The 18,505-nt window shown below is 45.6% G+C and overlaps 1 protein-coding gene across 2 annotated transcripts in view; it reads left to right on the top strand.

The window, feature by feature from the left end:
• The window catches only part of LOC310833894 (transmembrane protein 132C-like), a 251,125-nt gene extending 245,058 nt beyond the window's left edge, over nt 1–6,067 (top strand). For both annotated transcript variants that reach the window (XM_083717000.1, XM_083717001.1), the window contains exon 9: nt 4,285–6,067. In XM_083717000.1, the coding sequence (XP_083573126.1) occupies nt 4,285–5,487 (1,203 nt within the window). In that variant the 3' untranslated portion in view covers nt 5,488–6,067. The remainder of the gene's footprint in view (nt 1–4,284) is intronic.
• Nucleotides 6,068–18,505: the final 12,438 nt, after the last annotated feature.

The raw sequence follows: 18,505 nt of genomic DNA, 5'->3' as shown, positions 1-18,505 counted from the left end.
ACAGGCAGTATATAAACCTAATAGAATAAATAAATATATAAGTCTCAAGAACCCAGTCCTTCAAGAACTGCCTCTCCCCACATGACCCAACCCAGACAATGCAATCATCATATGAGGCCCTTCTTTGTGTGCCCCCACCATGGAAGATTTGGAGAGTGGCAACACAAAATTGGGCCTTTTCGTAGTGGCACTTCACTTGTGGAATGTTCTCCCTGTGGAGTGCCACCTGACACCCTATTTACTTTGAGGCAAAGACATTTATCTTTACTTGGCCTTTTGGTCCTTAATTTGAAGGGTACCATTTTGGCCTCTTTCTATGACGTGGGGTCTGTAAGTCCTGCTTTTTATCAGCATTGCTGTGTTTTTAGATTTTCATTAGAGGTTCTTCATTTGTTTTAATGTAAATCACTTCCGCTTACTTTGTGGGTAGCATGACTGGGATTTGGGCACCTTACAGATCAGATTACCTTCTCCTGCACATGCTCTCCTCTATATTTTGTTCAACATCTGAGGTCCTGCGATGGACCCACAACTGCTGGAGTGGTCACAGTTTTTTCTTCCCTTCAGCTGTGCTCTGCTGCCATTCAAAGTGATCTCACACTCTTCCCATCATTGCTGCCATCAAATAAATCATCCCATTTTTTAAAAAAAGGACCATTGGCAGCAATCCTGTGAAAATGTTGCTTGTTTGCAGAGAGAACTGCAGAACTGAGAAAGAAAGAAAGAAAGAAAGAAAGAAAGAAAGAAAGAAAGAAAAGAAAAGAAAAGAGGAGGCGAATGTAACCAGGGCTACCATAATCTCTCCAGGTTTATGACTTGTAATTAATGGGCCAGTGGGAGATCTGTCACATCTCGGGTGCCATCATGAAAGATTGAAGCTCTGCAGATGAGATGGTTTTCATCCATCTTCATTCCTTGATGGTAATTGGAGGTGCCTGTCGAAGAATGAGGGTGGGGGCGATTTATTGATGCAGCACACCAGCATGGCCAGCTTTGCAGAAACAGTTCTTTGAAGGACACAGTGCTACATTATTTCTAGGGGTTTTTCTTTTTTTTCCATAGATGCTACAATTCCCTTCAGCCCCAGCCAGCACAGCACTGGCTGAAGATCATGGGAGTGGTACTCTCGGGGGCACCAAATTGGCAAGGGCTGCCTTAGACCATGAGTCACCAACACAGCACCCAAGTGCCCACAGAGGCACCCCCAAGTGCCAAAAGGGCCCCATTCCTTCCTGCTGTAATTGTGCTGGGGGGTGGGGAGCCTTCTATTGTAGCCAGTAGCTTTTTGTGATGTTCACTTTTCCTTCCCCAGCTGTGACCTCCCTGCCAAAAATGCCCATCATGTTGCAATTGGATGTCAAATGGAGGAGGGACAGTTATGGTGGGGGGATGACACAACCAGGAAGTATAGTCCTCCTCTCCTCAGCTGCACCCCCAAGCACACTAAAAACACCCCCACAGCCCAATTATCCTTCAACAGAAGGATCATAGAATTGTGGAGTTTCAAGGGACCATTGAAAACATTGAGTGCAACCCCTGGCAATGCAGGAGACCTCCCACCCCTCTTTAAAAACCTCCAATGAGGTATTTGAAGATGGCTGTCACCACTCAGTCTCCTCTTCTCCAGGCTAAACATACCCACTCTCTGTACCATTCCTCATAAAGCTTGGTTTCCAGACCCTTATCAGCGATTCCAGGAGATTGGACTAAATAACCATTGGGGTCCTTTTAGAATGTTGAGCATTCTAAAAACATTGAGCCCTTTGTCCTTTCTCTCCAGTGCCATGGTACATTTTCCCCTCACCTGGTCTCTGCAAAGCATGCTGTGGATTAGCTTCAAAATGGAATATTAGCTGAGTCCCAGGCTCCCAGGGAACTAAACGCCCTTTGCTGTTGTCAGCAAAAAGCTTGAAATTTAACCAGAAGGGTAGCAATGCCCTTTGTTCTGAGCTGGGGTGGAACAAATCTCAGCTGCTTGCAAACAACCTGGTAACATATGCTGGCATTATGATTGGACAGTACAATGGGACACCATATGCCTTTGAATGCCAGGTGTTGGGGGTCACAAGTAGAGGCAGTGCTGTTGCACTTGGGTCAACTAATTGTAGTTTTGTCCCCACCTCCCTCCTCTCTGTTGAGTTCCAGAAGGGCAAACCTGAGACTCAGCAGGAGGAAGCAGACTACCAGGGCCACCCCATGAACTGCATGCAAGTTGGCTGAGGGAGACTGAGATTGATCGCCCCAATGAACCAGCCCCTGTCACGCCTAAAAAATGGCCGCTGTTTCTTTAATGCTACAAGAACTAAGTCAGCATTAGTCAGCGGCCTACAATGACTCGTGCAACCTTTCACCAAATTGTACCTGTATACAGTGGTGCCTCGCAAGACAAAATTAATCCGTTCCGCGAGTCTCTTCGTCTTGCAGTTTTTTCATCTTGCGAAGCACGGCTATTAGCGGCTTAGCGGCTATTAACGCCTTAGTGGCTTAGCGGCTATTAACGGCTTAGTGGCTTTAAGAAAAAGGAAGCAAACTTGCAAGAACTCGCAAGACGTTTCATCTTGCAAAGCAGGCCCATAGGGTAATTTGTCTTGCGGAATGACTCAAAAAATGGAAAACTCTTTCGTCTTGCGCGTTTTTCGTCTTGCAAGGCATTCGTCTTGCGAGGTACCACTGTATATAGAGTGGCCAATGTTAGTGTTTGGTGTGGATTGGTTGGATGGTAGAAAGCTGGTTGTGTTTGGTGTATGTAAAAGCTGTCGGTCGTGGTTGGAGAAGGAGACTTTTTAAGAATAAAAGCAGCCATACTCTGCAAGGATACTCTTTCTCAAAGACTCTTTTGTGCCAACTAAGGTCTGAGGACTAGGCAAAGGAGTAAAAAGGAGGTCAGAACCTTTTCTTTTTCAAACACTGGCAGCCTCCACTAAGGCAGCTTCCTGTGTCCCTGTATCAGGTTTTAACTTGGATATTGGTTTGGGGAAGGAATGTAGATCACTGGTAAAAGCATCTTCTTTGAATGCAGTAGGTCCTGGGCTCAATCCTTGCGCATCTTCAGGAAGGGCTGAGAAAATCCCCTGCCAAATTCTGGCAAGCAGTTGCCAGTCAGTATAGAAAGGACTGAGTTAGATGCTCCAAGGGTCTGATTCACTGCAAAGCAGTTTCCTGTGTTTCCATGAAAAAAAGAGAAAAAACACACCTGCCGTGTTTACAGTGATTTAGAAGAAGTGGCAGTAGCTCTGCTATAGGATTCCCCTCCTAAAAAAAAAAAAATGAGGGATTGCTTTGTTAATTAATATTTTGCTTCCTCCCTCTTTCCAGCTTTGATGAAAATGGATATTTTATTTATTCAATGTGGGGATTTCTACCCCCGCCTTCCAACACTTTTGCTGGGTGGCTAATAAAAACATATATATCTCAGGAAATACAATAAAAACAATTTAGAAGGAACCTGCAATAAAAGCAGATGAGAAGAAACAATTTAAAAGGAACATATATCCAAGCAACAAGATCTATAGAGAGCAGGGCATAATCGTCAGCAGAAATAAAAGTTAAGTAATAAAAAGCTGCATAAAAACACTGACAAAGATCAAATGAGTTACTCTGGATTAAAAAATCATGGGGAAATAGACCTGGAAAGGTTTCTCAGGGCAGCAAAATGACATCGGTGAGGAGATGGTTCCATAATTGGGGTGCCACCATTAAAAAATGTATCAATCACAGTTTGGCTAAATGATCATTTAGATGGTCCTTTTGCTCCTGTTTCCAAGAAGAGGAAAAATGAAAATAGAAAGAGTTATCTTTCCCCCCTCCCCATTCACACCTATGCACATGCATGCACACGGATACTTCATCTCAGAACTGTGAAGGTAGTATGGTACATAAGAAAAGCCGTGCTAGATCAGACCAAAGGTCTATCTAGTCCACATTTTATTATCACAGTGACCCATGGGAACACGAGAACATGGCTGCAATATCGCTCTCCCACTCATATTTCATAGCACCTGATACTTAGAAACATTTTATTGTGACTAATCCTAAAGGCAGTATACAGTGATCATGACTGGTAACCATTGATATCTATATCTGCCATGATTTTGTCTAGTTGTTGAACATCACTACATCTTGAGTAACCCATTCCATGTTTTAGCTATTTGCAATTTCATTTGAGTTGATAATCCTTCATTTTAGTGCTAGGAAGCAGGAAAACCTATACCTATCTCTCCATGCAACTGTGAGATGAAGGGCCCGTTTCAGATCTTGTGGTTAACCATTTCCTTTATCTTTTAGGAAGCAGTGGTCAGCTCCTGGATCCAGTTCAGCGATGGCTCAGTGACCCCACTGGACATTTACGACCCCAAAGACTTTTCCCTCTCGGCTTCCTCTCTCGATGAATCAGTCATTTCAGCCCACCAGAGCTCTGCTATGAAATGGCCAGTGGTTGCAGCAGAAGGTGAAGGACAAGGCACATTGGTCAAAGTGGACATGATGATCTCTGAAACCTGCCAGAAGTCCAAGAGGAAGAGTGTTCTTGCCGTAGGCAACGGTAGCATCAAGGTCAAGTTTGGTCAGAATGATGCCAACTCCCATGGGGCCGGCGATTACGATGCCGATGAGATTGAGAACCATGCGAGCGACCGAAGGCAGAAGGTGTTGGACCAAGAGCGGTATGGGCAAGACGGGCGATACTATGGAAGCCCTTCTGCCGAACGAGAGGAGGTTTCCGTCAGGAAAGCTGGCACCACTGCAAAGTCTACGATCAAAAGCAAAGTCTTTAAGAACAGCCTGGATGGAGAAAAGCTCTCGGATGACGGGCAGCTCCAAAACATCCCAATCGACTTCACCAACTTCCCAGCACAAATTGACCTTCCCAAAAGCAATGGTGGCACAGAGGACAGTGACCTTGTGCAGGCACCCAGGGGTCTCAGTGACTTGGAGATTGGGATGTATGCTCTGCTGGGAGTCTTCTGCCTTGCCATCCTTGTCTTCCTGATAAATTGTGCCACCTTCACGTTAAAATACAGGCACAAGCAAGTTCCGATGGAAGGGCAAACCTCCATGAGCCACTCCCATGACTGGGTGTGGCTTGGGAATGAAAGTGAGCTCCTAGAGAACCGAGCGGACGTCTCCCCCCAGCAGAACGAACGCACAACTAACATAGACCGAGGGATAGGCTTTGAGGAGAGCAACCAGCTCCTCAATGGCAGCAGCACACCGAAAAGTATCCAGAGCCAAATCCATCGGTCGGCTGACTCAGGGGGCAAGCAGGGGGAAGGGCCGAAACCCGATCCCCCTTTGCATTCACCCACCTCCAAGCGGAAGCGGGTGAAGTTCACGACGTTTACCACCATCCCTCCAGACGATGGTTGCCCCACCATCAACTCTATCCTCAACTGCAATGAAGATGACATTAAATGGGTTTGCCATGACATGGACCTGGGGGAGTCGAAAGAGATAAGAAACTACATGGAGAAGCTCAAAGACAAAGCATAGCTTCAGTTGATGGGGTTTTTTTATGGTTTAGCAACCACACCTTGATGCCTTCAGTTGAGTTGGGAGGGACTTGCGGAATAAGATGGATCTGTTTGTGTGTGTGTGTGAACTGTGGGGGGAACTGAACAGACTTACACACAACAGATTATATATAGAGAGGGAGTCAGGGAGAGGTATTTGCTAAAGATGTTCATGATGGCTTGTTCTTATTCCCCCTCCCCAGATGGAACGTCCAACCATTGGGATAAGCTAACCTCCACCAAGCTGGTCCCCTCCAGACATTTTGGACTACCAACTCCCCTCAGCCCCAGCCTGTACAGCTGTGCTGATGGGATTTGGTAGTCCAAAACATCTGGAGGGCACCAGCTTGGCAGAACTTGGGACAAGAAGCCCAAAGGAATTGAACTGACTAGGATGATGTGCTGGGACAAGGTGAGGTTATGATATGGATGATTAGGGTGTCAAAGACAATTAAACACAAGGTACCAAAAGTATTCTTTTTTTTACAAAAAAAGGAAAAAAAGATAATAAAAAAGAAAGAAAACTTCTTTATATTTCTAATAAAGCATCAAAAATATGATACTGAGACTTATGAAGAGACTGTCTGAAGGTAGTAGTCATACAGTCGCTGCAGCTGGAGACAGGATGTGATGCCAGGCAGAGGAGAGACAATATTATTTTTCTTTACAGTTCGATTTTTTTAAAAAAAAGATTGTGTCACATGCTGTACGTAGGGTCCCCCTCGCTTTGTTCCCCACTCTTCTGCCTTTCATACCTTACTTTTCATTTTGGAGGGATGCAGTGGGCGGGGGGCAATAATTAAGCAAGGAGTTTTTCTATGGAACAAAAATAATATCCCAACATTAGTTTACATATACTCTCAACACTTGAAGATGATCAACACAAGCACTTCATTTCAGTGTGGCATGCCTAATGCATGAATTTCATTAAGGGCCAGCTGATGGCTGGATCTGGCCCTTGAAGCAGCCTTTTCAGCCCTCACCACCCACCTGCCAACTATTAGCCCTTCCCACTTTGGACTGGGGTTTCCCCCCATACACACAATTTCACCTTCTATTGAGAAGAAGCTGGAACCAGTGGAGCATGGGGCACAAGGGTGAATGGGGCACTGCCCCACCAACCTCATTCTTGATTCCTCCGAGCCCCCCCTGCCTGCCTTCTCACAGCCAGGGATTGGCCCTGGCTGTCAGCTTCTTCCTCCTAAGTCTCTATTTTGCAGTTATGGAGCTTAGCAGGGAGGAAGACAGGACAAAAGTGGAATTAGTTGGTTTTCACCTGCCATTGGCTCAGGCTCCATCCATTGTGGCTTCCCTGGTGTCTGCCCTGCCAGTCCCAGAGGCCACCACTAGCAAGGATGCTGGGTGCATATTTCATGTCCATCTTTTTTGTGTCAAAAGCTCTTGAACATTTTGGAATGGCAGAGTTAACCACTGTCAACCTCTCCAGAAGCACATGCATCTCTTAACTTGAATAATCAATGACCTCATTGTTCCTGATTGCACGTATGATGTACCTGTGAAGTATGAGATGTTAGGCGATCCCAACTCCATTACAGACTAAACCAGGGATGGCGGAACATGTGGCCATCTGGCAGTGGCTGATGGGCCCTGGAGTCCAACATATGCCAAGCATCACTTGGGCTACCCTTGGCATAAAGCCTTATCATCAGTAGACAAATGACACCAACAAAATGCTGCATAGGATCCTCTATGTGGTGGGTGCTTCCATTGTGATGTTCCCTTTGTGGTTTCATCCCAAGAGAACAGGAAATTAAACATGCTATCCATAAAAACCCATCAAGACTATCATGCGGGAGGCAAGGATAGAGAGCTCCAGTCTTTTCTCCAGCCCCAATCTGTATGCACCCTTTCATTGGGTTTGGGGAACCTGTGGCCCTCTAGACATCCTTGTATTCCAATTCCCAGCCCCAGCCAGGATGTCCAATGGTCAAGGACCATGGGAGATGCAGTCTAGCACCATCTGTGAGGCCACAGGTTCCCCCTTCCCTGTTCTACGTCTCTTCTCCCACATCTCATCATGAAGGCTGGTGTTTTAAGCCAAGCCAAGAGGTGGGGCCAGTCCTGCTCCAAACCTGGGCAAACCCCACAGTTTCCACAAGCTGAATGGAAGCCCAAAGACCTGAGAAATGTAGGCTAAAGGAGACTTTTGGCGTCCCAGGTGCTGTGTGTTTTGGAAGAGGAGGCAATGGTCCCACACTCAAGTCCTGGTTTGTAGAAGGAATCATTAAAATGATATGGCCCTTCCCTTGTAATGTTAGAACAGTCTTTACAAGGATGGGGAAATACATTGATGGTGTTCCAATTAGTGGCAACTTGGCTACCTTCTACTTGGGTGGGCAGGGGAGGTGCAACACTACAATGTTGGCACCCAACACTCCAAGAGCAATGCTCCATTGTATCCATGCTGTGCATAAACTTTGGTCCTCAAGATGTTTTGGAACTACAACTCCCATCAGCCCTATCAAGCATAGCCAATGGTATGGGATGAGGAGGATTGAAGTTCTGCAACATCAGAACCAAAGGCTTCCTCCCGCACCCCACTACTGTACCCCCATAGGATTGGGTGGCAGTCATTCATAAATATGGGAGCAAGGAGAAAGGTACATCACTTAAGTGGGCCTGGACCTTTTCCTTGTGGTGGTGCTCCACCCACTCATCTACTTAGCCCCACTTTTCTTTCTTGGTCACCCCACAGTGTGTCAGAACGTTGAAAACTGACTTAAAGATTCTTAGGATCTCAAAACAGGTGTATTGTTTCAGCCTTCAGACTAGAACAATAAGATAGTCCTGACAAAGGTAGTTCTTGGTATGAGCTTTCGTGTGCATGCACACTTCTTCAGATACACTGAAACAGAAGTTTCCAGACCCTTCTATATAGTGAGAAGGTGGGGAGGGGTATTACTCAGAAGGGTGGTGGGAATGGGTGATTGGCAGATAACTGTGATGAGCCTGTTGACAACTCTTAACGACTGCAATAGGTCTTACAGGAAAAAGCAAGGGGTGAGAAGGTGAAAAATGGCTTTGTCATGTATAATGAGATAATAATCCAATGTCTTTGTTCAGACCAGGTCTCTCCATGGTTTTAAGTTTGGTAATAAGTTGCAATTCAGCAGCTTCTCTTTCCAGTCTATTTCTGAAATTCCTTTGTAGTAAAACAGCTACTTTGAGATCTTGTATAGAATGTCCTGGGAGATTGAAGTGTTCTCCTACTGGTTTCTCTGTCTTGTGATTCCTGATGTCAGATTTATGTCCGTTTATTCTTTCGCATAAGGTTTGGCCTGTTTGTCCAATATAGAGAGCTGAAGGACACTGTTGGCATTTGATGTCATACACAATGTTAGACGATGAGCAATTAAATAGTCCTGAGATGGTATGTGTGATGTTGTTGGGGCCAGTAATGGTGTTGTCTGGATGTATGTGGCAGCAAAGTTGGCATCTGGGTTTATTGCAGGCTCTGGTGCCAGTGTCCGTGTTAAGTCTGGTTGTAGTATTATTGTGGGTTAGGAGTTGTTTAAGATTGGGTGGCTGTCTGTAGGCAATGAAAGGTCTTCCTCCCAGAGCTTGAGAAAGAGAACTGTCATTGTCCAGGAGAGGTTGTAGATCTCTGATGATGCGTTGTACTGTTTTAGAAATAGACTGGAAAGAGAAGCTGCTGAATTGCAACTTATTACCAAACTTAAAACCATGGAGAGACCTGGTCTGAACAAAGACATTGGATTATTATCTCATTATACATGACAAAGCCATTTTTCACCTTCTCACCCCTTGCTTTTTCCTGTAAGACCTATTGCAGTCGTTAAGAGTCGTCAACAGGCTCATCACAGCTATCTGCCAATCACCCATTCCTACCACCCTTCTGAGTAATACCCCTCCCCATCTTCTCGCTATATAGAAGGGTCTGGTAACTTCTGCTTCAGTATATCTGAAGAAGTGTGCATGCACACGAAAGTTCATACCAAGAACTAACTTAGTTGATCTTTAAGGTGCTACTGGAAGGAATTTTTTTGTTTTGACTAAGGCAGACCAACACGGCTACCTATCTGTAACTGACAAAGGTAGGCATTGACCATTCCTGAACTATGTGCAGGAGGCAACTCTTTTGCAGGTGAGTGAGGAAGAAAATGAACTTTCTAGTTTCATTTTCACAACCAAAGTTATATCCTAAAAGAAAAGAAAAGTTGTCATCTCCAGCACATGACTTCCAAGCATGGAGATGACTATTTTGCCTCAGAAGCATGGAAGCAAATTTCCAGTCCTCAAGGGTGAGGAAGTGTGAGAGCATCACCTGGGGAAATCTCAGATATTGGGGACAGCAGAATTCATGGTGCACAAGATGGGTTTCAGTGCATGGTTCTTACCCCTCCATGATTAGTAAAACAAAAGACACCCGGAAGAAGATTTTACAAGGCTCGTCCCTTCTCTTCTGCCCCACATGCTACAGAAGTGGAAGAGGAGGCATTTCACTGCTCCTTTCAGAATGTCAGGACAGAAAATATGAGTATCCATAATGTCTAAACCTACCAGGATTTCAGGCAGGGTCCCACTCAGCCCTGCCAGGAGATGCCAGGGATTGAACCTGGTATCTTCTGCATGCAGTGCAGATGCTCTACCGCTGGACTATAGTCCTCCCCCTATTCCCAGCAGCTAGCAGAAGCCCAAGCCCAATCCTGGTGACCTCATGTGTGCAACTTTATGCCATGATATTGCATCACCCAGAGAAGGTTAGGCCACAGCAGCAGGGCTGGCTCAAGACATTTTCGCACCTGAGGCAAACCACAAGATGGTGCTTCCCTCCCTGCCAAGGAAGAAGGAGTGAGTGAAGAGCTACATCAAGAAACAAGTGGGGAACTAAGATCTACATTGGGGTCTGCTGCCCCGGGGGATGCTGCTGCCTGAGGCAGTTGCGTCACCTTGCCTCATGGTTGGGCCAGACCCACACAAGGGGAAAGTTGACAACAGGAAAAGAACAAGGTGAGAAGCAGGGAGTCCCACGTGACCAGGACTGGAGCCTGAGAGGGACCTGGCAAGCAGGGAGGAAAGTGAGCAGACATACCCCCACAGCCAAAAGAGCCAGGTTTAGAAGCCAAGGTGCACCAATCAAAGCTGCCTGTCACCCAATCAAAACCTCGGACTAAACTGGGGGGGCGGGGTTTAAAAAACACAAGGTCAAAATAAACTAAGGTGCTGCCTGGCTGAGTGGAGCTCCCCTGGTGACAGGGAGGACTATCATAGCCCAAGAAAACATTCTAACTCAGTTCCGAATGGCAAGGGGACGAAAGAGCACAGTTTCTGACATTCCAGGTTCGCTTCTTCCTCCTGATTTGCAGTAAAATCTTGTTGAGATTTAAAGGTCTTGTCACTCTCTTCTACATCTTTGGAAAGCTGCACCCTGTGCTGCCTGCTAAATAGGAACACACTCTGCTTGCCTTCATCAATTCCAATTATTATTTGAACGACTCGTTAAGTTTTATTTGGGTCCAGAATCCCTACCCCCCTTTTGTTTGTCTGACTGTCTGGGTGTGACGAAGCCCACCACCCTATAACATAGATTGACTTTTTTAAAAACAAAATTTGCCTAGTATGCATTGTAGACTCAAAGAATGTAATATTTATTTATATGTGTTATACAAATTGTAATTAAAAGGCTTTACATGGCTTGATCAGTAGGTTTGTTGGTGAAAGTGTGGAAATCAAATCAAAATCCTTTGCAGAGACAGATACAAGGATGCTTCAATGAAGTGGGAAAGGGGTGTTTGTGTGTTGCAAATAAGTGTCTTGTTTTATATGGAAATGTGTATGCCTTCAACCTGACCATGGCTGGTGAAAGCTGTGGTAGTCCAGATGTCATTGAACTCCAGCTGCCATCAGACCCAACTCAAAGGGCCAAAGCTTAGGGGGGGTGGAAGTTGGTCTAACAACAACAGGAGGCTCCTATGGGTATGAAAAAGCATTTGCTTTTAAAAAGTGCTTCTTATTTTTCCTGCCCTTAATTAGCTAGCAATGGTGTTTTGTGTTTGCACACACTTCTGGCAACATTAAAATAAAATAAAAACATTTCACAAATTTTCAGCCAGTGGCAGGGTCAAAAGGTGCCCAATACGTGCACAGACCATTAGGGACATAGGAAGCTGCCTTCTACTGAGTTAGACCACTGGTCCATCTAGCTCAAAACTGTCTACACTGGCTGGCAGGGTCCCTCCAGGGTTTCAGACAAGGAGCCTTCCTAGCCCTGTCTGGAGAGTGAACCTAGGACCTTCTGCTTGCAAATCAGATGTTCTACCACTGAGCTACAATCTGCTCCCCAATTAGTGATCCAGTTTGTGATCTAGTTAGTAGTTCTAGTAGGTCTACTTGGGATCACTATTTAATGGATACAGTAATCCTGCACTCTCAATAGGCTTCATTGGTTCTTGGTGATGTTATGTTCAGCTTGAGGTCACCAGCTTGATACCATGGGAAAGTGGTGTTGCCTGCTATTCATATGGTGTAGGGCAGTGTTCCCCAACCTTGGGCCTCCAGCTGTTTTTGGACTACAACTCCCATCATCCCTTGCTAGCAAGACCAGTGGTCAAGAATGATGGGAATTGTAGTCCAAAAACAGCTGGAGGCCCAAGGTTGGGGAACACTGGTGTAGGGTATACCATTTCTGAGAATGTAGGAAGAGCCTGATTATTTAGAACAATTGCCAGTGGAAGCTGCTCCATTTGGGCAAGTGGGGCACTGTCCCACCAACTTCAGTCTGCCATCAGCCAGCCCCCACCTGCCTGCCTTCTTAAAATACAGTGAAGGCGTCTGTTTGATATCAGTAAGCAGGGAGTTTCAAAGTGAGGGTGCTGCTGCCACACTAAATGACTGTATTCTTACCAATGTGGCTTGGGTATTTTGTGGTACTTGTGGTAGTGTCAATTCTGCTGATTGAAGTGTTGAGTCTATGGACAGGGGTGCCAACTTGAATAAAATATTGCATGGGGGCAGGTAAGCCCTACCTCACATAAATGATCACATGACATGGTGGATGCACACCATTTGAATGGCAATGCCCACCAACTTTGGAAGGGCTGAGTCCCCTAAAATATTGGCTCCTATGTCTATGGGTTAAGGCACTCTCATAGGTAAACCTGTCTCAAGTTACTAAGGGCTTTGTATACTAATAGTAACACTTTGAACTTGACCTGGCATTGCCTCATTGATACCTTATCTGCTACCTCACTTGGCCCAAACAGCTAGGCTGTGTCGTTCTGAGAGGATGGATTCTGTTCAATGGTGCTATCCAGGCAAGACTTTAGGGGGCAGAAGCCCAAGGCCCCACTGCACAGAATAAGCAAGAGGGACCCAAACGCCAGGGTGGTTCACCACATCTTGAAGTGGGGACGGAGGGGCTCCGTTAAGAACACTTACTCCAAGAGCCTAAAATTACCTACCTGCCCCATTGATTCCATTTCATCAGACTGCATATCTGCATCATAAAAGCAGAGGGCTGGTCTCGGTTACCACAGGCTGATGACACATACACACAAACACCATACACAGCTTTCACAGGGGAAGCACAAAACACTCTAATAGGTCCCTGACCCCCATTAGCATGTAAGTGAGGTTGAACACAGTGATTCATGTCCTCGGGAAAGTATCAGCAAGCCCAAGTCTCGCCAAGCAGTTCCTGCAAAGTCCTGCTATCCATCACTGAGATGGCACAATGAATGATGAACTGCTCAAAAAAGTCACTTGTGGCAGAAACAAGGTTTTCTGGAGCTTTTCATGTCGAGGATGACTGCGAGAATGAGCTTGATGAATGGCGATGCCGGTGGGAACCTCGGCCGTCTGCCCTGCCCTTCCGCCATATTTTCCACCACTGAGCCATAAAGTCTGTGAGAGCAATCTGTGAAGCTCCAGGAGATTCCAAGTAGGGCCAAGTATTCAGAGTTTTCTTTTTTAAAGAAGGTTAGGCTGGCCTCAACCAGAGCCAGGGCTTTTTCGGCTGTGGCCCCGATCTGGTGGAATGCTCTGTCACAAGAGACTAGGACCTGCAAGACAGAACAGTTCCACCAGGCCTTTGGCCCAGCACAGCCTGACTCCCTCCTTTGGCAATCCTCACAGAACATCTAGCCCAATGGTTGCCATTAATTTGATTGGAATTAATTTTATAATGAAATGATTTTAGAACGTTTTATCGTTTTACTGTTGTTAGCCGGTCTGAGCCCGGCTTTGGCTAGGGAGGGTGGGATATAAATAAAATTTATTATTATTAAGGTGCTAGCTTTGGGGCAGCAGGTACACTTGTCATTTGTGATTTGGGCTAATGCTTCACTCAATTTTGTAGAATGATCCCACCCAATCAAGGATCCCCTACGGAAGGAATCGCCAACCAGTTACGGCCATTTTGGAACAGGATAAACTGTTGTGGACACCACCACATAATGGCTGCTCTGAGAGCCTTGTAAGCCTCATAATGGCTGCTATGGGGGCCTAAATAGTCACAGAGCACAAGCCTGACTACATTTAAACCCATGGTTTAATTAAAATTTAAACCTTAGTGAAACATAACGATCATAGTTTTCCTGCAGCTGAGGTCAACCATCAAAGGCCACATTCACACCATACATTTAATGTACCATGATACCATTTCCCACTGTCATGGCCTCCCCCAAAGGATTATGGGAACTTCGCATATTCAAGGCTATTTGAAATATGGCAACACATTCAGTTTTGCAGTTTTGAGTTTGAAAGTCTCAAAATATCAAAACGTTGAATGTGGCTGGACAAGTGGAATATAATTGTTGAGTAGATGAGCACTTCAGACTAACTGCCTGGTTGGCTTGATTTTTGTCAGGTATCTAACGCAAGTTACCAGTGGTCAGTTACTCAAGGCCACAGTCCCTGTCAGCAATCTAAAACTGCCGGATAAACTAAATGCCAGCGTGTACCAGCTACCCAATACTTTCAGCTACAAAATACTTTTGCGGGTCAGCTATTAAATGCCCTACTCCTGCTTACACATTCATATGGACTTATCTGAACCGAGTTGTGAGTGGATGCTGGAACCACAATTCCCGAGATCTTAAAGGGTGGTGGTGGTATTTAAAGCGAGAATATTGAACGAACAGTTCTCCTGTTGCCCAACAGATATTCCCTGAAGCTGTGGATGGAACATTATGCTTTTAAGCAATGCATCATTCCTCCCTGCTCCTCGCCCCTCCTTTCATCAGAAGTCATTTTAAGTCAATGCAAATATAAATTCTCTTCTCAGCAGGGGAGGAAGCCGTTGGGCTGTGAAATATCATTTATTTGAGAAATTCGTGTTGGGTCAAAATGTCGAGATTTGCATTTCTGAAAGTGCCAGCATGTTGAAACTCTGGAGGGGGCCCAGCAATGAATGGATAGAGCGTCTAGGACGGCATCGCTCTCGGCAAATGTATCGGAGCTCCCCAGACGAGGGACTCAGGAGGCCCAGGAGTTGTAGAGCTGCAAAACGATATTAAGAGTCTCTTTCAGCGAGCTGAGATGAGATAATTATCTGTTAAAAACGTGTCGTTACAAGGTGGCATACCGTAGCTTTGAATCTGAAGAGTCCGGGAATTTCAAGAATCTCCCTTGCAACAGCATTAGGTGTGGGGATTGTGCCAAAGGGGGACCACAAGTGTCCATGCATGCAGAGTGAGGTCAGTGGGCCATCCATGTGGCTGGAATCACCAATCTAATTGCAGGCTTGTTTGGGGGTTTTCTTTTAGGAGCAGCACAGAATTCCTAACAAGGCCTGGACCCTTGCAGGACATCCTTTTCCTACAGTGACCCCAGCCAATCAGGAAAGTTGTAGTGAATGTGACTGGGAATACCTTCGTTCTTTGCTGTGTTTGTAAAGTCACAATGATGTCATCTCCTTCAGACAATGGAAGGTAATGGAGCTGAAGGAACAGAGGTTCTGGGCCAGGAAGTATTGGGATATAAGAGTAATTGGAGGGCAAGGCCATCAAGGTCTTTGAAGGTAAGAGCAAGGAACATGTGTTGGATAGGTTTGAGGGGGAAAAGAGGATGCAGTGGGAAGTCAGAGAAGAGAAGAGGGCAGTAGTCTAGGCAAGAGATGACCTGTGCAGGAAGCACTTTTTGACAAGGGGAAAGAGAGGAAGGGAAATGTTTTTTGCAAAGTTATAAAAGGAGAAGTAACAAGATGACATTGTGGCAGATGGAATATGGGTGGCAAAGGAAAGAGAAAGAGAGGAACGAACGATAAAGCCAGTGCTGTTTATCCACTTTGAGATCCAGAATTATATCATGGGGCCTCCAATTATATCATGTGCCATGTCCAAGCTGCAGCCACCAGCCAGGCAGAGATTCCCAAATGTTAATGAAGTCGCTTCTGTTTTTGGCACCAGGAATTGACTTCATGCTTCTGCATTGCCTGGGCACTAATCCAGTGGGAAATGTCACATCTTTGTGATCCACAGGATGCCCACCACGAAGGAAGGGCCAGTAGTTCCTTGATCCCTAAACAGGAAATACACCAAAGCAGGGCAGGTTAAGGCAAGAGTCAGAACATTGGATGGAGTAAAATACGTATATAGGTTCAGTACCATGGATAGAGCTCCTGAAGCTGAGGCCAAGTTGTCTTAGCTAGGTCCTTCTCGGAATTTGATGGTGCTGCAAGGCAAGGGATAGGCCCTATCAGTGGCGCAGCATGGGGGGGGGGCACAGGGGCAGTTGATCCAGGTGCAAAATTGTTAGGGGTCGCAAAATTTCAACACCAGGTGCTGTCTCATTACAGCTGCGTGCTTCTGTCACTGGGCTCCATTGAAAACGGCTTCTCCACGTGAACCAGGAAATGACCTCTCCAGACAATGGAACGACTCTTCTTATCTCTGTGGCTGTGATCTCCTGAGCGATGCCATAAGGCAGTTGAATGCACATGCGTATTCCATCCATTTTCCTCCCAACCCCCCAGGCACTGGTAACCCTCACTAAGCCTCTGGTCCCCATTACTGCCACCCACTGTCTATAACATTATTAATTCAGAATTACATCACCATAAAGTACAGTGGTACCTCTGTACCACTCCAGAACGGATCCTGTTCGCATCCTGAAGTGAACGCAACCCGTGTATGCGCGTGCGTGGGTCACGATTCGCCGCGTCTGTGCATGCACATGATGTCATTTTGATCATCTGCGCAAGTGGCGAAACCCAGAAGTAATGCATTCTGTTACTTCTGGGTCGCTGCAGAGCACAACCCATAAATGCTCAACCTGAAGCTACTTTAACCCGAGGTATGACTGTATCTGGTATCTCATAAGAATCTCCATAAAACTTACACAAACGTGTTCCATTAGTGCAAAGATGTTAGGCTGGGCAACGGAACTTCCTGTTCCTCTCATTTCTCTGCATGCTCCATGCACCCCTTAAATCTGCTCTGCGGTTTTCCCTAATAGTCCAGAGCACATTTTGGTAAGGTACAGGGTGTGCACAGGCAGGGAGGGATGCTCCATTTGCAAGCACAAATCCTTGCGCTAACAGAACAAGTGCATTGGATACTGCCTACGGTTCTCTTGTCTTGCTCCCAGATAAATTGGCATTGAGCAATATTTGTTTTTTGAAGAAAGAGAAAACACACACACCGATCTTGACTGAACTAAAAGCCCCCACTGCTGTCATTAATCACATCAGGTTCAAGCATACATGTGCAAACCTCTGCCTCTCTAGGAAACAAATCCAAAGAATTTGTCATTCAATGGATCGTGATTAATTTCCAGTGCCGCCAAAACCAGCTGCACACTCACAGCCAAAATTATACTAATACTAAAAGTGATTGGCCAGCAAACATCATGTCTCAGAACTTGAAATAACTGGACCAATTTGGCATCATTCAGAGGCCCTCAGGTCTAGAACTGGCTGTTCTGGGCTCATTTCCAGAAGGGAGCATTCAACTCTAATGAAGTCAAATTGAAATGGAATCCATTGTAAGAAGAACATCGTTCTGTTAAGACTTCAGGGTTATTAAATTATTTTGAAAGTAAGTAATGAGGGAAACTAAGTTGACAAGTGCTACTGAAGGCCTCTCAAAGTTAGAATTTCATTGTTTAGTACTCAAATCACATGAGAAGGGATTGTCATATGGCAAGGGTTGGCAGACATTTTGGTCTTGTGGGCACATTTTCACTTTTGAAAGAGTTCCGGAGGCACCAGTCACATAATGGCTGCCATAGAGGGGGTGTAGCATAACACAAAATGGCTGCTGTGGGGCATGGCATAAGACACTATTAGAGAGATGGCCATGCCCACAACCTGATGTTTGTCATGGGAAGTTAGCTATGTCCTGCTGGGCCTGATTGTGGAGATCACACACAAACACACAGTTTCTGTTTCTCTCTAATACCAACAGGGAGCATTCCTCAGTACCATGAAAAATGCACAAGGTATTATTATGTATTTTGTGTTTTTATTTTGTATATTTATGCTGTAAACCACCCTGAGATCTGCAGATGGAGGAGGGTAAACTAGATAAATAAAAAAGTAGATAAACAAATAAACAAGCAAGCAAGCAAGCAAATATGCAGTTTCTTGTTTCACGGAAAGTACTCAGAAGGAACTGGCACATTTTGCCCCTATCCATCTTTCTAGGAGGGCTGGAGGCTTATTTTAAAAATGAAAATGAAAGCTCAGAGTCACAGGCACCATGATGCCTGTGGGCACCAGGCAGGGGGGGAGCAGCTACCATAGGCTGTGTGGGGTGGAGTGGGAGCTGGAAGCAGTGGTTCGGTGGTGGCCAGCTGTATGTGCCATTTGTCTTGCCCATGTGTCCTGTCCATCACAAGAGTTGATGTAAGAGTCAATGCCAGTTCGTTTAGCTTTTGTATGTGGCATGAGAGGAGGTTGGCATCTTATTCTTCACTTCAGGCAGCAAGGTATCTCAATCCAGCACTGCCCCCATCACCTGCTACCAGGAGTGGTCCACAAGGAGAGACACAACCCACCCACCTGTTCTTCCATTCGT

The sequence above is a fragment of the Podarcis gaigeae genome (genome assembly GCF_964106915.1).
Source record: "Podarcis gaigeae genome assembly, chromosome: 16".
Taxonomy (NCBI): Eukaryota; Metazoa; Chordata; class Lepidosauria; order Squamata; family Lacertidae; genus Podarcis; species Podarcis gaigeae.
The sequence above is the reverse complement of the archived record's forward strand: the minus strand, read 5'-3'. Positions and strand labels throughout refer to the sequence as shown.